The sequence below is a fragment of the Eptatretus burgeri genome, chromosome 10, assembly GCF_056783735.1.
Source record: "Eptatretus burgeri isolate ZD-2024b chromosome 10, Ebu_testis_v1, whole genome shotgun sequence".
NCBI lineage: Eukaryota > Metazoa > Chordata > Myxini > Myxiniformes > Myxinidae > Eptatretus > Eptatretus burgeri.
In genome coordinates this window covers 66384669-66408615 of record NC_140970.1, presented here as the reverse complement: position 1 = coordinate 66408615, position 23947 = coordinate 66384669, and the positions used below count along the sequence as shown (strand labels likewise).

Sequence of the window (23947 nt, the reverse complement as noted above, 5' to 3'; positions counted from 1 at the left end):
GTCAATGACCTGAAGAGAGCTGGGACCACAGTATCAAATAAAACCATATGTAACACACTACGCCGTCATGGATTAAAATCCTGCAGCGCACGCAAGGTCCCTTTGCTCAAGCCAGCGCATGTCCAGGCCAGTCTGAAGTTTGCCAATGACCATCTGGATGATCCAGAAGAGGAATGGGAGAAGGTCATGTGGTCTGATGAGACCAAAATAGAGCTTTTTGGTTTAAACTCCCCTCGCCATGTTTGGAGGAAGAAGAAGGATGAGTACAACCCCAAGAACACCATCCCAACCGTGAAGCATGGAGGTGGAAACATCATTCTTTGGGGATGCTTTTATGCAAAGGGGACAGGACGACTGCACCGTATTGAGGGGAGGATGGATGGGGCCATGTATTGCGAGATCTTGGCCAACAACCTCCTTCGCTCAACAAGAGCATTGAAGATGGAGCGTGGCTGGGTCTTCCAGCATGACAACGACCCGAAACACACAGCCAGGGCAACTAAGGAGTGGCTCCGTAAGAAGCATCTCAAGGTCCTGGAGTGGCCAAGCCACTCTCCAGACCTGAACCCAACAGAAAATCTTTGGAGGGAGCTGAAAATCTGTGTTGCCCAGCGACAGCCCCGAAACCTGAAGGATCTGGAGAAGATCTGTATGGAGGAGTGGGCCAAAATCCCTGCTGCAGTCTGTGTGAACCTGGTTAAGAACTATAGGAAACGTCTGATTTCTGCAATTGCAAACAAAGGTTTCTGTACCAAATATTAAGTTCTGTTTTTCTGATGTATCAAATACTTATTTCATACAATAAAATGCAAATTAATTATTTAAAAATCATACAATGTGATTTTCAGGATTTTTGTTTTCGATTCCGTCTTTCACAGTTGAAGTGTACCTATGATAAAAATTACAGACCTCTACATGCTTTGTAAGTGGGAAAACCTGCAAAATCGGCAGTGTATCAAATACTTGTTCTCCCTACTGTATGTGCTCAAACGAGTGCCATTCTACTTTGTGCTATTTTGCCATGCGTCACTCTGAGTGATTTTTCATTTGTTTGTCAGTGTTTGTTTATCCACAAAGAACTTTCGTGTTTTTCTCCGCAACCGCTTGTCGGATTGAGACGAAATTTTCACCATTGGTGTGATTACTCATGAAGGAGGTTTCAATGATGATGATGTCATCGGTCACATTATGTGGCAGCCATAATGGAAAAAAAAACAGAAAAACTTTGGACCTCTGTATCTGAAACCACACCAAGAAATTTTTTTTGAAACTTGGCACAAAGCAAGTCCTCCTTTTGAGGAATGAATGTCATTTTTATTATGACGTCATAGGTGCCCTCCTTATGACATCATCATTGCATATGTAGAATGCCACATCCAATCATTATGAAATTTTTGAGGATCATCTCGGGATAAAATGGTCCACAATTTTTTTTTTGATGACATCGGTCATGTGATTTGGCAGCCATATTGTTTTTATTAATATTTTTTAACCTTCAAAAATCTTCTCTGAAATGGCTGAAAAGATCAAGGTGAAACTTTACACATATACCATTTTTACTGTCCTATCATGAGGAAGCCTATCCATGAGAAACAAAAGTCACACTTGACATCATAGGTCACATGGTTTGGCAGCCATATTGGATTTACCTGAAAACCAATACAAATACACTACTCAAAAGAAGTCATGGCGAGGGTTTGCAATCTCTGATTTTTCTTTTTCTTGTTCTATCTGTTTATTTGTATCTCAATCGCCTACAGGTCACATTTTTACTCCGATCTTCACAAATCTTCACCACCTGGTCGAAGTAGTGGCAAACTGGAAACCTATTGTTTTTGACGTCAATTGGAAAAAATGTCAAAGTCACATAAATCTCCAATATTCAGCCGATTCACTTCACACACATATATATATATATATCTGAAAAACAAGGGTGGACAGTGAACCCTCATCGAGGTGAAGTCTTGGTCAACCCCAGTGAGTATGTCAATTAATTACGGACTGTTTGAACGTGAGGATGTCTATTAATTACTTATTATTGGACGTTGACTACATCGATTCATTACCGGCTATTGGAACATACCTTTGAGACATGTAGCCTTTAGACCCCTCACACATTTTGACCACTTATACCTTTTAGACCTTTTCAAGGTTTACACCCTATGGCCCCCTCAAACTCTTAAGACCCAAAGACCCCAAAGATTCTCAGGTCCCCTTGAACCCTTAAGACCACTAAGACCCTGTAGAGTACAGTCCCCATACACCCCCATTAGAACCCTGAAACCCCTAAGAACATACAACCCCCGTTAGACCTGAAGGTCTTCTGCAATAACACTTGAGGGTCCACCAGTCACAATCAAAAGGCCTCCTATTGGTAAACCACCTCAGTACCAAAAGGGTGCATAATGACCGTTTTTTTTACAGCCATTTTCCCTGCTGTGCAGGGGTTGGGCTTTTTCTTGAGGCAATGTTTTATGGCCGGATGCCCTTCCTGACGCCAACCCTGGTCGCCTCTTACGACACACAGGGATATGGTACACCTATTCTAACCGGGGCATACACCGGGACCAGTACACTGGTACTCATTTCGACGACCTCGGAAGGATGACAGGCTGAGTCAACCCCCTGGTGTTAATTCAGCAGCCAACGGGGCTTGAACTCAGGACCCTGGATCCCAAGCCACCACCCTAACCACGAAGCCAACACCAGGCTTAGTACCAAAAGGGTGCAAAAGAGAATAATTATTTTTTTCTTCACGTTCTGCTCATCTTGCTTGGTTGGTGGCATATGGAAAAGTCCCATGTGGCAAAGAGAAAATAGTGTCCATGACAACAATTTCACACCATTACAATCAAATGGGATATTTTTTGTGATTTTATTATTGCCAAACCTCAATAATTTTTCAAGATAACAAACTGAAATTTACACAGCTTATTTGTGTTTGGTATATGTGTATACAATCTGGTCAAAATTGGTCAAAGGTCAAGGTCAATGCCATCCAAAACATGCAAAACACCTCTTCGGTGGCAATTAGAAAATGTCTAACCACTCTAAACCAAATTTTTATGCACAGCATTCCATCATCTAAAACACTTCAAAGGTCAAAGTTTTCAAGTTACCAAATTACAATACGCCATGGAAGTGCATGAGTGAAAATTGAGTGTTTGGGTCAATTACAACACCACTTTTGAAGATAATTAATGGCCTTATTTAATTATATCCTTCATCAAGCGCATCCTTGGTCACTGCTCTCGATGGGGTCTTAAGGCGTATCCAAGGTAACCTCACTGGGGTCTGAAGCTGCCATGTTTTTGGCCTGCTCAACCATGCTTTGACTTGGAACAGGGTGTAATGATTTCTTAATGATAAAGTTTTTAATTTTTTGAAATATTTTTCCCACTTTCCTCTCATATTATCGAATGTGTGTTCATCAAAGTTACAAATTGCTGGGTACATCGAAATGCTTATAAAAACTCGGAGACGGCAGCGTTTGTGGCTTTATTTCATTTTCGCACAGACGGTAACCTCGAGAATCCCTTAAACCAAGCTGAATTACAGAATTTAAGCTCCAGAATCGAACTTAGCAGTTCCGACTCCTAAGATAAGTGTTCATTTGTCCAATTCGGACATATTTGACATTTTGGGCGTCTCCGGGAGGTGTATATTTAATATTACGGTTCGATGATTGCGAATCACATGCCAAGCGAGCCGTTTCTTATCAACCGTTTTGTTGGAGTGCTTAAGCCACTTGGCAAGCACACGACAATATTCGCACTGTCACTGAATGTCGATCGGCTTGAACAAAGTTCAGGGGCCACTCTCGCGTGTATTATACGGTGCAACAGGCGGTGGCTAGCTCACTGAAAATGTGAAATATTATTTTTCACAAAGTTTCCCCTTTTTGTTCTTCCATTATACGACCCGTCATTTCGGCATAGATAAATACAAACAAAAATTAAACGTTTCGCTTTTAAAAGTTTCTTCAACTGCGTTCTTAAAGTTTCAATTGCAAAACCACTGAGGTCAGAAGGTAAAATAAATTATATGATCACAACGATTAAAAAGAAAATATTTTCAGTTATAAAGTAAGGAATCGCCACATCACAGCAGGAGAGACAAGAGGTACGCATGCTCACTTTGTGTAGTTTGGGTGCGAATCCCGACCCAGCTATAAACTGTCATCCCGGTGTTTCACAGGCAGGACGATTCATCAATGTATGTCGTCTCTCGGATGGACGATGAACTGGACGATGAACTGGGTGTCACATCTGCCGGAATCTCTCAACCCTCTCCCTCCCAACCCAACCACCCCTCTCCCCCACCTCTCTCACTCTTTCTGACCCCAACTCCTCTCTATCGCTCTTCGACCCCTCCCCTCTTCACTCCCTCTCTTTTCACCCCTCTCCCTGCCCACTTTGTTGAGGGGACAAACATGGATGAATCAGATTTGGAGTGAGCTGACCGGTGGGGTGCAAAGGTCACTGCATGTAGGAGCATGCATGCATGCAGGCAAACCTTTGCCAGGAAGATAGCATAGGTTTTAAATGCTCCCGCCCCAAGTGTCAAAGGTGTGTGTGTGTGTGTGTGTGTGTGTGTGTGTGTGTGTGTGTGTGTGTGTGTGTGTGTGTGTGTGTGTGTGTGTGTGTGTGTGTGTGTGTGTGTGTAACAGAGACCGAACAGGTCTCAAAGTATCCACCTCCGTGTGTGGGCGTTGTTGATTGATATCTACATATGCGGATTTCAGAACGTGCAATGGAGTCCTCCAGGGTGGGTTCAAAGTATCCACCTTCATTTCAGGAAGGGTCACAATTCATGGACTAAGCTATGAAGTTTTCTGTTCACAAAGTTTTGTGCCGAGGGCTCTCTTCAAGATCGTCACTGAGCCCCAGACAGCTGGAGTTAGTTTGTAGTAATATTCCCAGGGATGGTTTTTAATATCTCTGTGAGGTTCTTCATCATCATTCCTGTAGCTCCAACCATCACAAACACGCAAAGAAATCGGAAAACCCACTCCGTGGAAGTACCTCCTGTGCAGCTGCCCTCTGCAGGGCAGGGCAGCTCACCGGATGATGGGATTGAAGCAAAGTCTACAGGACCCCCACTCTTTGATGATAGGAGGAAAACCACGGGGTAACCTTCCCGGGAAAGATTGAGGAGTTGGGTGTCGGGGTGGTGCTGAGGTATCGTCCACCAGATGGCGGTCTCCTTGGGTTACCCTGAAGCGGTCCCTTCGGATCGGAGCCTGGAATGTCCTATTCCTAAAGAGAGGATGATCACCTGTCAGTAAAAATCTCAGCTCAAGCATTTAAACATCGGAATTGCAGCACTGAGGTTTGGAGATTTGATTGCGGCAAGGTCATGGTGGGTGGTTACACCTACTATTGGTCTGGTCACTCTGATGGTTACCATGCCCAAGGAGTTGCTGTAGCTGTGTCCAATAAGCTGACTCCAATGATAATTGAGGTAACACCGGTCAACGAGCATATTTTGAAATTAAAGAATCGTCACTCCTTGGATGTCGTTTTTCTGGTCTCTGTGTATGCTCCGACTGAAGGGAGTGATCTCACCGTGAAGGACACATTCTATGCCACGCTCGAGTCTGTGGTTGATCATTGCCCCAGGTGAGATACTCGGCGAGTCTTGGGGAATTTCAATATATCGACTGGAACAGACAGGGGTGGTAATGAAACATGTGTTGGTTCCCATGGGTCTTGAACTGTGAACCATAATAGCACTAAGTTCCTTGACTTTGAAAGAAGTCATGGAATTAGGGTGGCTGGGTCATGGTTTCAGAACCCACAAGCGCATCGCTGGACTTGGTATTCCAACGCTGGTGGTGTGGCAAAGGAGACTGACCATGTGCTAGTTGATGGTCACTGGAGGATAATCCAGAACTACAGTGTCTACCGGAGTGCTCAGTTCCTCAATACCGACCACAGGCTTGTGGTAACAACCCTGAACTTGCAGCTTAAATGTGGGAGAATGGTACCATCCCAGCCTTGATGTCAGCAAGCTCAAGGATGAGAGGGTAGCTGAGGAGTTTGCGAACAGGCTGAGTGGCAAACAGGCATCACCTGTAGCCACGTGATTCTCATCCAACTTTCAGGGGAATTTGCGTATTGTGTTCCTCCAAGCCCATCCCTCGATATACTGCAGTTAGAGCGGAGGGTGGTGGGCTCTTGACAGAGGAGTCGGAAGTGAAGGCCCGCTGGGCCGGTTACTTTGAGCGGCTGTACCAGGCTGATTCACCAGCTGTTGAATTGGATGTCAGTGGGGCTGATTCACCAGCTGTTGAGTTGGATGTCAGGGGTGTTACTATCCCCAATTGCTGCCCCTCCAATCAACTGTGATCCACCTTCGTTTGTGGAAACAGGCTGTGGTAAACGGTTTGAAATGGGGTAAAGTTCCTGGGATTTGTCATCCATGCTAAACTTATCAAGGCTGGTGTAAAAATGCTGTACTCCTATCATTCCATGCAGTTCTGTGGTCTGCCTGGAACACAGGCATCATCCCAACTGACAGAAAGAGGGGCCTTGTCGTCCCTCTCTGGAAAGGGAAGGGTGATTTCCAGGACGGCAACAACTGCCGAGGGGTGACGCTGATTTCAGTGCCAGGCAAGGTCTTTGCTCCGATAATTCTTGATTGGGTTCACTACCAGCATTGAGCAGATTGGATACCTGCTCGAGCACCAGCACCCACAGCAGTCAGGCTTTACACCAAAGAGTTCAATGATTGACCATATCCTTGCCCTTTGGGTCCTCACCGAACGCAGACGAGAGTTTTGCGAGGGGCTGCTTGCAGCCTATTTTGATCTCTGCAAAGTGTTCGATTCAGTGAATCGGGATGCCCTCTTCAGGATTATTGGTCTTCCTGGGGAGCCACAAAAACTGATCATTCTGATGTCTGAACTATCCTCAGGAACTGAGAGTGATGTGAGATGTGGTGATACCATCTCCGACTTATTTCCAGTTGTTACTGGAGTTTGTCAGGGGTGTGTACTGGCCCCCACAATTTTCATTGCTTGTATGGACTGGATTCTGGGGAGGATGGCGGAGAGATCAAGCTGCGTTGCATCATTTGGGAATGTCAAGATCCCTGACTTTGATTTCACAGATGATGCAATCATCTTTGCGGATACTCTTTATATCCTTTTGGGGGCCCTCGAGGTACAGATTGAGGAGTCGGAGCCACTGGGATTACGGGTTGCTTGGGTCAAAACTAAGATCCAGGCTTTCAATGACATCTTGGATGCTGCTGTCTTGTCTGTACCTGTTTCTGGGGAGGATGTTGCTGTCACAGAAAGATTCTCTTACCTTGGCAGTGATATTCATGTCTCTGCTGGCTGTGAGTCAGAGGTCAAGAGACATACGAGTCGGGCCTGGGCCTGGGGAGTCATAGATTCACCTGATCATGGGGTGTAGTGCTGTTGGTACCTGTGCAGGAGGCCGAAAGGCCGAGTCTTCATATCCTTGGTGCTTCCAGTCTTGATCTACGGATGTGAGACTTGGGCTCTGACCAGGGATCTGAGAGGGAGACTTAACACCTTCTGTACCAAGTCTCTTTGGAGAATCCTTGGCTTTCGCTGGTCGGACTGTGGGTCCAAACGAGCGGTTGCTGAGAGAGACTCAAATGAGATTTGTTACCTGCATAGTCTGTGAGCATCAGATGCAGCTACATAGACGTGTGGCTTGTTTTCCTGATGCTGATCCTTCTCACCAGATTCTCTCAGCGAAGGAGCCTTGTGAGTGGAGGAGGCCAATGGGCCGACCACGTTCCTCGTGGTTGCAACAGGTTGATCGGCATCTCAAGGAGATGGGGATGGGCCAGGCATCTGCCTGGGGGGAGTGGCCAGATTGAGGCCCCTTCTCTCCCCCACTTCTCTCCCTTCCCTTCCCTTCCCTCCGTCCTCTCCACTCCTCTCCCTTTCCTTCCCTCCGTCCTCTCCACTCCTCTCCCTTCCCTTCCCTTCCCTCAGTCCTCTCCACTCCTCTCCCTTCCCTTCCCTCAGTCCTCTCCACTCCTCTCCCTTCCCTTCCCTTCCCTTCCCTTCCCTCAGTCCTCTCCACTCCTCTCCGTTCCCTTCCCTCAGTCCTCTCCACTCCTCTCCGTTCCCTTCCCTCAGTCCTCTCCACTCCTCTCCCTCAGTCCTCTCCACTCCTCTCCCTCAGTCCTCTCCACTCCTCTCCCTCAGTCCTCTCCACTCCTCTCCACTCCTCTCCCTTCCCTTCCCTTCCCTCAGTCCTCTCCACTCCTCTCCCTTCCCTTCTCTCAGTCCTCTCCACTCCTCTCCCTTCCCTTCCCTCAGTCCTCTCCACTCCTCTCCCTTCCCTTCCCTCAGTCCTCTCCACTCCTCTCCCTTCCCTTCCCTCAGTCCTCTCCACTCACTCCTCTCCCTTCCCTTCCCTCAGTCCTCTCCACTCACTCCTCTCCCTTCCCTTCCCTCAGTCCTCTCCACTCCTCTCCCTTCCCTTCCCTCAGTCCTCTCCACTCACTCCTCTCCCTTCCCTTCCCTCAGTCCTCTCCACTCACTCCTCTCCCTTCCCTTCCCTCAGTCCTCTCCACTCACTCCTCTCCCTTCCCTTCCCTCAGTCCTCTCCACTCCTCTCCCTTCCCTTCAGTCCTCTCCACTCCTCTCCCTTCCCTTCCGGCCTCTCCACTCCTCTCCCTTCCCTTCCGGCCTCTCCACTCCTCTCTCTCTCTCTCTCTCTCTCTCTCTCTCTCTCTCTCTCTCTCTCTCTCTCTCTCTCTTGCCCCCTGCTGGTCGTTTGTTTTCTGGGCGTGGTGTCATGGCCGCCGTGGGCTGCTGCCCTGTGTTGTGGTGAGTTTTCAGTGTCGTTTTCGTCCCTTCCCTCCCCCTCCCTCTTCCCCTTTTCCTTCCTGTTGTGTTCTGTGGTGGTTTTATTCGTGGTTTTTCTCCTCTGTTATCGTTGAGAGAGAGAAAGAGTGAGAGTTGGCCCTCCCTTTGGGCATAGCCTACCCGTTTAGGTTAAGGATAGATTTTGCTTTGAGGTTTTGCTCTCTGCTTTAAACCTGTTTTATTTTAATTTATTTTATCTTCTTTTAAGTTCGTTTTCATTAACTCCATCTTTCCGAAAGTCAGAGGAAGTTGGAGTGCCTTGTTGACTTCCTCTTCCCGAGGTCGGGAGGAGGTTGGACCCCTTGTACTTAAACATGGCGGCTGCTCGTTCACAGCAATATGTTGCATTCGAGCATTTATCACGTAAACACGGTATAGCTTGCTCTCCACCGGAAGGTGTTCCGGTGGAAGCGATTGTCATGGCAATCGGGAACATAATCGGTTTTGAAAAGGTACGTGCTGCTTCACGTATGAATAAGCGTGTGATTATTTTTGTATCTGATGAAGCGTTCGTTGCTCCAATCATTGAACAAGGCTTGGCCCTTGACTCTGGGACATTTGTAATGGCATACCCCCTTGACTCTTGCGCACAAAGGGTAGTAATTAGTAATCTCCTACTATTCCTTAAGAATGACATAATACTTTCAGCCTTGCAGCGCTATGGTGATTGTGTGTCCCCATTAATAATGCTCCCTGTCGGCTTTAAAGACAAACGGGTAAGCCATGTCATGAGCTTCCGCAGACAAGTATTCATGGTACTTGAAAAAGAATATGCTTCACTTAACGTTACTATGAAGTTCACTTCAAATGGTCATAACTATCTAGTATATGTCTCTACCGACACCCTAAAGTGTTTTGGTTGTGGAGCGATTGGACATATGAAACAGTTCTGTCCACTCAGTCAGAAACAACCTCCCCTCAATGCTCCTAGTAATGATTTTCAGACGAATACTATCACTTTCACCCGAAATGATCATCCTCCCCCCAATGTTACTGACTCTTGTCGGAAACGATCCCCTCCCCAGCATTACTGACACTGCTCGTAAGGTCTCTGCCTCCAATGTCACTGACTGTGCCCATAACGATCTTCTTCCCAACGTTACTGATTCTGTTGGTGACGATCCTTGCCTTAATATTAATATCACCAACTCAGTAAATAACGTTGAGCTTCAGTCGAATGTTGCAGCTTCCCTTTCAACAAATAAACAAGATAGGCCTTTAGTAATTGAACGAGTTGACAAGCACTTGTAATGAACACATGGACACCACAAACGAGGGGTTCATTACTGTTTCTAAAGTTAAAAAACGCAAGTCTGTTGTCAGAAACGTATCACCCTCCGGGAAACGAACAACCAACACGAGCATAAATGGCACTGAAATCTCACTTTCCAACCAATTTGCCTTGTTTGAAGAAGAGGAAAAATCGGATGTTTTACTCAATAATAATATTAATGATGATAGAGTAGATACCAAATCATTAATATCGAAAGACTGTATTCCTGACCCCCGAGAATGTACCGCTTCACAAAAGGGGGCCTCTCCCCATAACGTAGAGCAGTGTTACGAATGTCATGATAATGCTAAAACACCTACCCGAACTGACAAAACTGGTACTCCCACCGTGCCTGACGAATCTGAGGTCCCCGGTCAAATTGATGGAACCTCCCTCCAATGTACAGTTACCCCAGTCAAAATCACCACACCGGATGTACAGATTGATTGTAATTTGGAGGCAGCCGTGCCTGTGATATCTAATCAAGTCACTGCTGAAGAACAGCAGGGTATTGCCGCAGATAGTATGGGGGGATACGAGTCTGACGGGACATCTTCTTCTGTCTCTGTTTCAAGTGATGCGGGTAGCGATACTTCTTCTCTAAAGCTCGAAGACGCTTCTTCAATTTCCCCAGATACTATTCACACCTTCTTGCACAAAAGTTTTCGAAAAAAGAATGTCAAAATGAAAGACAATTTTCCAGTTCTAGAAGACTTTATTCAAGTGACCCGAATAATGATTTCCAGACCTGATCGATACAATCTTACCGACCCTCAACGTCATCGATTGAGGAAATTTTTAAGTCGTGCTCGGAACGAACTCAAAAATAATGGTTGATGCTGTTCTACCTGATGACCTCTGTCCTTTCCCCTCTTCATACCTTCGATGAAAATATCCATTGCAAGCTTAAATATCGATGGTGGTCGGAATTCTCTCCGCAAAGTGCAAGTTAAACAACTAATCGAGTGCAACAAGTTTGATATCTTATTATTACAAGAAACTCATTCCACTGACTCTTCTTCAGATGAATGGGAATTATTTCTTAAAGGACATTGGTTCTTCAGCAGTCTTTCAAGTCCGATTGCCGGGATAGCCATCCACTTTCAGCAAACTCTTCCTTTAACTTTAGTCTCCTTCCAAGAAATTGTAAAAGGACATTTAGCTTCCCTGACCTTTTCCATTCGTCAGCAGCTTTTCACCATTGTCAATCTATAAGCTCCCAGCACAAATCCTGAAAGATCTTTTTTTGCATTGTCTTCAATCATTTCTTGCTAATATCCCTCCCGACCACTTTCTATGTCTCGGAGGTGATTTTAATTGTACACTAAACCCCCCTCTTGATAGGAATGGTGCTGAGCCGCATGCAGCCAGTATGAGAGCTCTTGCTCGCTCCATTTCAAAATTCAAGTTGACTGACATTTGGCGACTGCAACATCTGACGCAACAACAATTTACTTGGTGTCGCTGTTCTAACAATCGAGTGTCTTCAGCTCGACTTGATAAATTCTACGTTTCCAATCATTTTCTTAATCTTGTCTTAAACACCTCAATTCTCCCATCTGGGTTCTCTGATCACCATGTTGTTGTTATACGGTTTCAATTGCCACTAGTTAAGAGGGGGAGCCCTTATTGGAAGTTTAACACAGCACTTCTTCAAAATGATTTATTTGTTACTTCCTTTAAAACCTTTTGGGCACATTACATCACGAACGATCAGAAGTTCTCGTCAACGTCAGTGGTGGGACAATACCAAAGTTCAAATTGGAGTTTTCTGTCAAAACTTCTCACGACACAGTACTCTGAATCGCGACATTGACATAGAATTAGTGAAGACACAAATTCTAAACTTGCAAAATACAGTGTCCTCCTCTAATGACAATAGACAGCAGCAAATGTTGCATGAAAAGAAAGCTCTTCTGAACGAGTTATTGGTTGAGAAGGCAAAAGGTGCACTCCTTCGAATGAGAATGATTCACCTACTGCAACTAAACACTCCCAGCAGTTTCTTCTTCAAGTTGGAAACAACCTCCAAAAATAAGAAACAAATATTATCCTTGCTTTCTGCTGATGGAAAGACGCTGACTTATCCGAGTGATGTTAAACTCACTGTTAAAAATTATTTTTCAAACCTCTATTCTGCCAAGCACGCTTCGTTAAACCACACGCATCATTTTACTACTTCCTTACCTGCACTTACTGAAACACAGAAATTGACTGTTGAAGGTGAAATAACCTTAGATGAACTTACAAGTGTTGTAAAAACCTTGCCCACCAGCAAAGCAGCTGGGTTAGACGGGTTGCCAGTAGAATTCTACAGCGCTTTCTGCGATCTGCTGGGACCATGTCTATTAACAGTCTTTCAAGAAAGCATACAAGCTGGTGAACCTCCTTTGAGCTGCAGACGTGCTATCCTCTCACTAATCCCCAAAAAAGGTGACCTTCAACTTGTTGAGAACTGGCGCCCAATCTCTCTACTTTCTGCTGATTATAAAATCCTGTCCAAATTACTTGCCAATCGTTTAAAAGTTATAATAGGACACATTGTAACTCCTGACCAGTCCTATTGCATTCCTGGTCGATCAATATTTAACAATATATTTTCTGTTCGTGATTTGATTTCGATTTGCCATTGTCAGAACGTCAATGCTGGGCTGATTTTTCTCGATCAAGAAAAAGCTTTCGATAATGTTGACCATTCATATTTATTTGAAGTTTTAAAAGGGTTTGAGTTTGGATCTTTCTTTATTTCCTGCATTAAGTTGCTGTATCACAATAATTCCAGTCTACTAAACATTAATAACAGTTTGTGTTCACCTTTTCCAGTTCAGCGAGGAATTAGACAAGGTTGCCCTCTTTCTGGGTACCTGTACTCCCTTTTCATTGAACCCTTGCTCATTCATTTACGCCACAAGCTCTCTGGTTTTTCAGTGATACCTTCAGTTAAGGTTCTTGGATATGCTGATGATCTGTGTGTAATTGTCAATACTCAATCTGACATTGCTGCTCTTACAAATGCTCTACAAAATTTTAATCTTGCATCTTCTGCTACTGTTAACTGGAGAAAGAGTAGAGCGTTGTGCCTTGGTCCTTCAGAGTTATTTATCCCACCTCCGCTGCCTAATGCCTTGCAGTGGAGGCATGATGGTGTTAAACATCTGGGTGTTTTTCTCGGGAACATGACCTTCTCTTTAAAAAATTGGGACCAGATGTTGGATCAAATTTTTCACACCCTTAATTGCTGGAAAAGTTTATCCAGCTTACTATCTTACAGAGGTAGAGTGCTAATAATCAATAATTTAGCTGCTTCCAAACTCTGGCATCGGATGATTGCCTTACAATCCCCCAAATCACTAATCCTGAATTTGCAACGAATCCTTGTTAACTTTTTCTGGAATGGTATTGACCGGCTCCAAGCAGATCTTCTCAGTGTCCCGCTAGAAAAAGGTGGTCAAGGACTCATGGACATTACCAGCAAAATACTGTCCTTTCGACTGACTACCTTGCGTTAACTTCTATACAAGGAGGTCCTGTCCCGGCGGCCGCTGGCTTCTTGCTTGCTCCTGCAAGCTGGCAAGCTCAAGTGTGGACTTGAACTTGTTCTACTTGATCTGCAGCGAGTTGACACCTCCTTACTGCCCTCCTTCTATCAGTCTCCTAAATGCCAGTCAATGCCTCCTTCCGGTACGAAACAAGGATTCGTATAAATTTAGTAATTTCATGCGTGAACCTGTTTTTATACAACAGCCTCTTTCACCATGACTTTCAAAGCAGGTCCCTCATTCAATCCTTCATTGAATCTGGCTTCTTCCTTGTGGAAGACTTTGTCAATCACACATATTCTGAATGGCAGACTCCGAACCAGATATTGGAAGCTTGCAATGTTAAATCAACACGAATAATTGGACTAATTCTACGTTCAATTGTTAAAGTTTTCAATCTTTTTAATTTATCGTGGCCTCCATCACATGATGTTCAAGGTGCAAGTAGAACACAACCTGACTTCCCTGATTTCGTTTTTTCTAACGCTCCTTCCATCAAGCCTCTACAAACATGCACAAAGACTACTATGTATGTGCAATGTCTCAATGTTATTACATCTGCCAACCCCAATAATGCACTGACTACCCACTGGAAAGAGCTTCTGCCCACAAGGGTTCCATCATCTCCCACCTGGTCTTCCATGTACACATCACCTGTATCTAAACGTGCTGCAGACATACAGTGGAGACTCGCACACTATTCCTTGACTTCAAACGTATTCCTCAAAAGATTGAACCTTGTTTCGTCCGATGAATGTCCTTTTTGCCATCAATCCGAGGATGTTTTCCACGCTTATGTTGGTTGTCAAAGGTTGATCCCACTGTTTAAACTCTTGAAACTTTTTTTCCAAAGATTAGGCTTTTGCTTTTCATTCCATTATTTTATTTTCTGCATACCGGTATCTAACAAGAACGTCGGAATTGAAATTGCTAATTTCCTGCTCGCTGAAGCGAAACTCGCAAGAAGATGATTTCTGGTGTTAATTCACAGGAATGCAGCGCTCTGCTTGCCTTTAAAGGCTCTGTGTGTGCCCGTCTCAAAATGGAATTCCTGTTTTATCGAGAGAGTTCACGAATTAATGGCTTCATTGACAAATGGTGTAAAATTGAAGTATTGTGCAGAGTGGAAGGAGAAAATGTATTCCTTTTGTATTAATTTAACATCTTAAGTTATTCCTGTTCCTGATTCACGTTTTGATTGAATCTGCACAATGTTGCATCACTTGTTTCTTTTTGTACATTTTATAATAAAAGGACATAAAAGTCAAAGTCTGTCTGTCTGTCTGTCTGTCTGTCTGTCTGTCTGTCTGTCTCTCTCCCACCCTTAATATTCCTGTCAGCGAAGTCGCAGGTTGTATTTGCTTGTGGGGGAATAAATCTCCATTCTGGCACACTTTGAAGTCCAATTCACTATTAAAGGAACACTTTCACATCGGCTGAACAAGTCACGGCATATACTGCGCCATGCAAAGTTGCACTTTTGACCAAGTAAAACAAGAGACAAATTGAAAAGCTCTTGTTAACCTACCTGTTGAGGTCACGGATTTCACGCAAACGACGTGTGTAGCGCCTGCAGGCAGGTAAAACCGACAGGTGGTGACAGTGCAGGGTGAGGAAGAAGCACTTTGTAGGAAACTTCACTTCTGCATATTTCCCTGCTTCAGAACCTGCAGGACATTCAGAGTTTCCATCCACTTACAGGGTTGCAGCATGAGGTTCCTCCTAATCTCAGAGGAAGGAGACATCAAACCATCATTCAACTCAATGCGACACTCAAATGGGACTAACAATCATCAGTAAAAGAGACAAGCATCTTGCAAACGAATGAAGCCTATCCAAACAGTGGAAGGATATGTCGAACAGAACAAAAAGCACAACAATCAGCAAAGTTCTGATTGTATCCTCAGCAGAACTTCTCCAGCATAATACGATAAAATTAAAAAGGTAAAATATAACATTGTAAAATACGAGGGGTGGTCAAGAAGTTTTGCAAAATTGGTACACAGTGAAAAGGCATAACCACAAATCACATTTCATTTTAAAGTTATTTCGCCAAAATAAGCTCAAGGGTCCCGGTGCCTGGCCATACGTACGTTAACATTTGACTAAATATCTTCTCACAAACTACCTGACCGATATGGACCAAATTTGGTACAATGCATCAGAACAGTGAGGTCTAATGGGGTTGTGTGTGCTCCCCATCAGGATCTGCTCATTTAAAGGGAGTGAAAGGGGGGTTTTGCCCAAAATATTTGTATTTCATTCAAACATTTTCTCAGAAACCAACAACCAGATCCAGACCAAACTGGCCATGTGACATCGTAACCATGCCCAAAGCTCAAGTCGTGTTCCCCATGGCCATATCCCCCCTGGAAAGGGGCCACGGCCTCCCTCCCTTAATCCCTCATATTCATGAAAACATTTTCCTCACAAGATACATGACCGACATGGATCAGAAAAACTAAGGTCTCATGCGGTTATGCTCCCCATCTGGCTCCACCCCCTTAAGAGGCAGAAAAGAGGGTGGGGGTGGGGGGGTTCACCTCGAATTCAGGTAAACTTGGTAATTGATCTTCATGAAACCTAAGCACCATGCCGTTAACTAATAAGTTGTGCTCCCCATGACCGTACCACTTCAGGAAAGGGGAGGGGGGGCATGGCCCCTTCCACCTAATCCCTCATTTTCACCCCGCATGTTGGGGAAATAACTGTCAGTCCCCCACAGGGATATTTTTCAATGTAGTCTCCCTTGACTTCAATCCACTTACTCCAGTTGTTCTTGAAACTCACAATATCTTACAGAATTCTTTCGACTGCTCCTCAAACCGCGCCCCATTGGCTTCCTTCAGCTCATCATCCTGAAAACGGCACCCACGGAGGTGGGACTTCAGGTTTTGAAACAGAAAATAGTCGTTTGGGGTCAGATTTGGACAAGATGAAGGGTGGTTGATTTGCCCGAAATCAAAAGCGTGAAGAGACACCTGTGCAATATGGGATTTGTGGACCGGCAGATCATGGAGCAGGAGCACACCTCCAATCAGCATTCCTTGTCATTTGTAATGGATGACTTTTTTTTCTGTTTTTTTTTTAAATACAAGGTTGAAGGCTCGTAATGGAGCTGCCACTCCCACACACTTGGGCCTATTGACGAGACAAACACTTCATACAGCCACTGAACTTGGGGGAAGTGATGTCACTTCCCAGGATACTCTGGGTACAAACGACGTAAACAATCGCACCGCTTTTCTAACCACACTGAGCAGGGCATTGCTCCTCCCCATCGATGCCCACCAATGAGGATTGTCTGTGCTCTTAACCTTTTAGATGCTGAGCATTAAGCAAGGAAGTAGCATGTACCATTTTTAAAGTCTTCGGTATGCCTCGACCGGGGTTTGAACCACCGATATCCCAGACTCTCAGATTCGGCCAGAATAATAGTTACCAGTGATCACTGTTTTATGTGATTGGTAGTCAATCAGCAGAATCCCTTTGCTATCCCAAAAAATCAAGGCAATGATCTTTCTGGCAGAGGGTTGAGTTCTGAAGTTCTTGTGGAAACACTATTCAGGAAATAAAGTTGGCTGGATTGGCTTCATATAGATCAAGGAGCTCAAGACTTGAAGCCATCCTTTGGTGTCAACCCTGACAGCTGAGGTTTTGAGTAACTCATCTTGAAGAAACCTTAGACATGCCCAAATGTTCTTGGATGCTGGTTACAATACTTCCATGTGAAATGCCAACCTCAGTGCTTATTTCTTCGACCTTGATACGCCAGTCGTCCATAATCAAGTCCTCGACTACTCAGGCTACAGTTGCCTCGTCAGTGGCAGCTGAAAGCTGTCCTGATCGGGGCTAATCCTCAAGACTCTCACACCCACGCATGAACTCCTTGGCCCATCTGGTTATGGTAGCATATGTAGAGTGAACTGTCATACATTCACCGCACATTAACTAATTTTTGTTGCTGTGGAACCCTTTTAGGTTAAGAATTTTATGACACTCCAGTGCTCAATTTTTTGAGAATCTGTAATTTCCTTAGACACCACGCTTGAAACTCTCGCTCTGAAACAGTAAACGGTATCAGTCAAATTAACTGAAACAAATACACAAGCATTATACTTTCTGTGACCAAAAAAAATTAGAATCCTGCTATATTGCTTTATCCCTGAATTGCAAAACTTCTTGACCACCCCAAATATGTTGAGAAGACAGGATCTGATGCAGTGAAACTGAAAAATACAAGGTGTGGTTCTAGAACAATCAATAAATGTCAACCCTCCTCTCAAATGCTTTCTCCACGAGATGCGCTCACACAGCTGTTCAATCCAAGAAGAGTACTCCTCAAGTGAGGCACGTAGCCGAGTTTCGTCAAGCGGGATGACCAGGCGGCAGCGTGGGTGGAACGGGTACATGAGGTCTACAGTCTCTGGCCTTATCTTGGCGCTCAGTTGCTGTAGTACCCACAAAAAGTTGAGCATAAAGGCATCAGTTGCAACCAGTCGGTCGTCAGACTGCAGACAGAGGGGTGGCATGCAAAAAAAATGTTAATGCTTTGAGATGTAAACAAGGAACTAACAACTGCTATAAATACAGTGATTACAAAAAATAATAAGAATAAAAAACAAATCTTCAAAAATTCCAACAATATTTGGATTTGCCAGTGAAGTGCAGACCATGGGAATGGATAAGCAGCAAGCAAACCTGTAAATGTTGGAGCCCAGGCTAGCTTCAGACATACTCAAACAGAAAAAAAAAAATAGCACCATGGGGGACTGATGGTTATTACCCCACCATGCAGGGTGAAAATGAGTGATTAGAGGGAAGGGGCCATGGCCTCTCTTCTTGAAGTGATATAGTCATGGGGTGCACAACATAAATTAATGGCATAGTCCTTGTATTTCATAAAGTGTTTGGTCTGCATCTGGCCATCGGTTTCTGAAAAGATTATAAAATCAATTTCTTGAATTAGAGGCAAAACCCCCCTTTTCAGCCTCTTATAAGGGGCACAACCCCATGAGACCTTACTGTTCTGATGCATCACACCAAATTTGATCCATATTGGTCATGTTACTTGTGAGGAATATATTTCAGTGAATATGAGGGATTAGGAGAGGGAGGTCGTTGCCCCTTTCCCAGGGGAGATACGGCTATGGGGAACACAAATTAAGGTTAGGGTATGGTCATGACGCCACATGTCCAGGATGGTCTGGATGGTCTGGATCCGGTTGTCTGCTTCTGAGAAGAAGATTTTCGATCAAAATACCAATATTTGGGGCAAAACCCCCCTTTTAATGGGCAGATCCAGATGGGGAGCACAACCCCATGAGACCTTACCGTCCTGATGCATTGTACCAGATTTGGTCTGCATCGCTCAGGTAGTTGTGCAGATGATGTTTGAATAAAAATGAGGGATTTAGGGAGGGGATCCATGGTCCCCTTTCAAGGGGGTTGATACGGTCATGGGGAGTACAACTTAAGGTTAGGGCATGGTCCCGATGCCTCGTGGCGAGTTTGGTCTGGATCTGGCAGTTTCTGAGAAGATTTTTGAATAAAATACCAATATTTTGGAGCAAAACTCTCCTTTAACCCTCTTATCAGGGAGCACAACCCCACACGACCTTGCTGTCCTGGTGCCTCATACCAAATTTGGTCCATATCAGTTGGGTAGTTTGTGAGAAGATGTTGTCGTCAAATGTTAACGGACGTACTACGTACACCGGGACCCACTTTATGAGCTTAATTTGGAGAACTGCTCAAAGTAAGATCGAATAAGTCTGGCTTCCTAGAACAGTATCAAAAATATAGAAAAGTGAGATGGATTTGATCATTACAGTTAACGAGAGGACAGTAGGTTTGGAAAAAAATAAATAATAAATCAACTCATTTTGAGAAGTGAAAAGTGGGACACAGACCTCAAAGCTGGATGAGGCATGCTTGGACCCACCCCCTTGGAAGAGTCTAGGGAAGAGACTCAGAGACAGAACTTTGGTTTTTGGAAACAGACTTGAAACTTCTCAGAAGTGTTTTATCTATCCAGTGAGGAATGTCTTGTGATTTACTTGTTAAAAGCATGCAAAATGATTCCAATTACCTCCGCCACAGAAGGTGGACAGAGGTTAGGTTTTTACCCCTGTCTATTTGTTTGAGCAGAATATGTAGACATTATGGACAGATTCAGAACAAACTTGGTTTGTTCTGAATTCTGATTTGTCATTGGGTGCGTGACAAGGATGAATTGATTCGACTTTGGTGAAGATTTGGATCAGGATACTAAATTTTTGTAAATGATTCATCACTGTTGAGCGATGGGACCAATAACGATAAACTGGACAGCACGACATCTCAAAAATTTATGGGTGGCTTCGGAAGAAATTTGGACAGGTTGGGTGTGTGACAAGGACGAATTGATTATATTTTGGTGAAGATCTAGATATGAATATGAGAATTTATTTAATGACTTCACCATTGAAAGATAGGACTAAAACAATGTAAAGCACAATATCTAAAAAAGTTGTGGACAGATTCTGGAGAAACTCGAGGAAGAGGTTGGGTGTGTAACAAGGACAAATCGATTTGCTTCAAAGGACAAACTTTAGCATCCCAGAAATATGTCTGAGTCTGTTCTGTGTTCTGGCTCTAAATACAAAAACAGACCTTTGTTCCTGGCTCAATAGAACTGCTCTCCACTATGGGCTAGCACCTCAGCATCACATCTGTCTTTCCTGGATTCTGTGGAATCTAAAGCTTTCAAAATTATTGGAATCTCCAGTGATGAGGCAAAAGCACAGGTTATGTTCCTCTTACATCGCAGGCCGGTCGGTGATCTCTGTTGTCTACTGTCTAATTGCCAACATCGATCTATCAATGACTGTCTCCATGTCCGTCTCTATGTCTGTCTCTCCTCCCCTCACTCAATAACCCAACTCTCCCCAGCAACTCCAAGGTTGCAAGTTTTTTTTCCAGTAACTCCATCCTGATTAAAGTTCCAAAATATAGGCTGACCACACCTCAACCCTTTACTTTCACGCTTCTCTTGTCTATGGAACCACATTCCAGAGGCTGTTCTGTCTCACTCTTCCCTCCAGGACTTCAAGAGAGCAGTGCTCTGCCATCGTTTATCATCCACAATTCTGATGCATATTCTTTTTTTCTTCCATGAACCTTAGGTTTTTTCAGTGTTTCCTCCCATCCTCCCTCCCCTCTTTTGTTGTTCGTTCATTCCTTTGATGCTTATTCCACTGTTAGTTTTACCTTGCACTTCCATGAGACTCACTCCTGAAAGGAAAAAATAATAATAATAATAATAATTCTTTTTAAAAGTCTCACCTGCAATTGTGCTTTCTTAATGTTGCGGTTGATTATGGCAGCCATATAATCGAGTGCTGCCTCACGCGTTGCACCGTTTAACAGCATACAATGCAGGATTTTAAATTGTTCTGTCTGCGCAAATCATACAGGCAACAACCCCAACGAAGTCGACTCCATCCTTATACTGGTAAATGCAAATGTCAGATTTTTGTCATGGTCAGACACTGGTAAATCTAGTTTCAATAGAAACACCAAAAACTTCATTCCTTACCCGCGCGGTCTCCAACTGGTGCTGCAAGGACTGGCCCATGAGCCGAGTATTTTCCACTACCTGTGAAGTGCTTGAAAAATACTTCTCGGCAACTTGCACCTGCTCACCATGCATGTCCAATGTTAACAACTTGAAAAGGTTTCAAAAAGATCTTCATAAATTTTGGGAATCTTTTTAGAAACTCAGAAATGAAACAAGATAATTTATGAGAGCACAACAATATAGGGAAGCAAAGGAAAGGAAGCATGGGAAAAAGGCAGTAGGAGGGAATAAACATACCCATCAGAGATGGGGAATCCCCCGCCATTGAAAAAGGTCATACATATTCCAGATAACGAGGGAGGTGAATTGGAAACAAGACACCATTTGGTCATCATGTCTTTCGAGCGATACAGCAAAAAGTTTAAATTGGACCAAAAATAGATTGTTTATGGTGTGCTTAGCATAGGAGTACTTGTTCCGTTACCTACATTTCCAGCAAGTTTCATCAGAAAAGAAAAAAATTAGAGCTTATATCACGATAACGTCGTTTTTTTCAACATGGCTGCCTGGCGGCCATATTGGATGTCCGAGCGGGCCGAAACCATGTTGGAAAAAGTTCCACAGGGGTGAGGAACGTAGTAACCAAAAATAATTGAAATCAGATAAGCGGTTTTCCATTTATTACAAAAAACATTTTTTTCAAGATGGCCACCCCAGTCGGTCATCTTGGATCCAGCCACGCCCAAAATCAATAGGGTTCTTCCTTTTCAGTTGGTACATGCGTGACCCAAATTTCAAATCGATATGGAGAACAGTTTATGAGTTATCGCACTCACAGCTATAAATGTTGACGCCCAGCCAGCCGGACGGACGGACAGCTGGACGGACAACCCGGGTGACAACAATATCCCCCTTCCGCCACGCAGCGGGGGATAAAAACCAGCCATTTGTGCATACCTAAGAAGTAAATGGACCCCAAAAGGTCACGGTCTCACAGACACAGACACAGACACAGACACAGACACACACACACACAGACACAGACACAGACACAGACACAGACACAGACACAGACACAGACACAGACACAGACACAGACACAGACACACACACAGACACAGACACAGACACAGACACACACGATGAACTTGGTACAATTCTTACGTCATCTTCGGCAAAGGGAGATAAAGAGAAGACGGGTCCAAGACAGGAGAGGAGCTGCAATTCCCGGCCAACACCTCGAGTTTCTGATTCCGGAAGCCAAGAAGGCAAGGAAGACATCTGGAAGAGATTGTTGAGTATCAGCATTGTTACCCTCACCAAAGGAGCGTATTGCATTTGGGTCCGTTTGTTTGTTTGTCTGTCTGCACAGAACTTTCCTGTTTTTCTCCACAACCACTTGTCGGAGTGAGAAGAAATTTTCACCATTGGTGCGACTACTCATGCAGAATGATTTAATATATTTATGACATCATGGATCACATGGTGTGGCAGCCATGTTAGAAAAATGGAAAAAAATAGGACCTCCATCTCTGAAACTGCACCAAGGAAAAAATTGAAACTTGGCACAGAGCAAGTACTCCGTATGGGGGATGAGTGTGATTTTTTTCAATTATGTCATAGGTGCCCTCGTTATTACGTCATAATTGCATATGTAGAACGCTATATCTGATCAGTATGAAAATTTTTGAGGGTAATCTCGGGATAAAATGGACCACAAATATTTTCATGACGTCATCTGTCACGTAATTTGGCAGCCATATTGATTATTTTTAAAAATAATTTTTTTTTATAAACCTTCAAAAATCTCAGAAATGGCTGAACACAGAGGCGAAACTTCACATATATAACCGCCTATCCATGAGGAACAAAAGGTTCACACATATGACATCATAGGTCACATGGTTCGGCAGCCATGTTGGATTTAAGAAAAATATTAAATAATGTTTTCTCTGGAACCACTTAATCAATTGACATGAAACTTCACAATTGTAATCTCATAGTGATGTTTAAATTTCAACTTGATTGGACACATGGTCCGGCAGCCAGAATTATTTAATTTTTGATGTGGGTTTTTTTTATTTTTTTTTAATAAGGCTCACTTGGCTGTGCCTGGATGGGTTTGAGAGTAGAGGAGTAGCAGCTGAAATGCAAATCCTATCCAGGGTCCTCCTGATGACTTCATCTTTTCTTTTTGCTTGTTTGGGTTCCTTCTGATGACTCCAATGCAGGACTTGTACCAATTTGGATTTTCCATTTGATTTGAATTGAATTTACTTTAATCCCATTCTGAATTCAATTGAATAGTAATAAACGTCATGGGTCAGGGTCAGGTGCCCGATCAAAGCGAGGTTGCATCAAAGCGGGACGTCTTGGTTCCCGGTCATCACTGCCAGCAGTTATAAAGTGGCAGTTCTAATCATGTCTCTTATTAATTACATAACACACCAATACACAAAATCCACAAAAAATACACCAGACAAAACAAGTCCTCATGAGGGTCTACAATCTCCGATTGCTCTTTTTCTTGTTAAGATTTTGTTTCCTCTCCAATGCTAGCCAAAACGTGATCCTTCAACAAAGCTTCAGCAGTGTCTTGATAAAAGACAAGAAGAGGGTGAGCAAGGTCAGAGGAATGTGCATATTTGAACATATTGTCGCGTCCAGAGGGGTTCGCCCCCACCTGGACGGATGGCCAAACAGTTCTCCCTTGGAGG

At 43.9% G+C, this 23947-nt stretch overlaps 1 protein-coding gene across 3 annotated transcripts in view; it reads right to left on the bottom strand.

Annotated features, from left to right (window-relative positions):
- The window catches only part of UBE4B (ubiquitination factor E4B), a 164487-nt gene that overhangs the window by 59037 nt on the left and 81503 nt on the right, over positions 1-23947 (bottom strand). For all 3 annotated transcript variants that reach the window (XM_085898768.1, XM_085898770.1, XM_085898771.1), the window contains 5 exons: positions 22395-22511; positions 21249-21347; positions 20996-21109; positions 17982-18180; positions 15198-15336 (listed from right to left, as the gene is read on the bottom strand). In XM_085898768.1, the coding sequence (XP_085754894.1) occupies positions 15198-15336; positions 17982-18180; positions 20996-21109; positions 21249-21347; positions 22395-22511 (668 nt within the window). The remainder of the gene's footprint in view (positions 1-15197; positions 15337-17981; positions 18181-20995; positions 21110-21248; positions 21348-22394; positions 22512-23947) is intronic.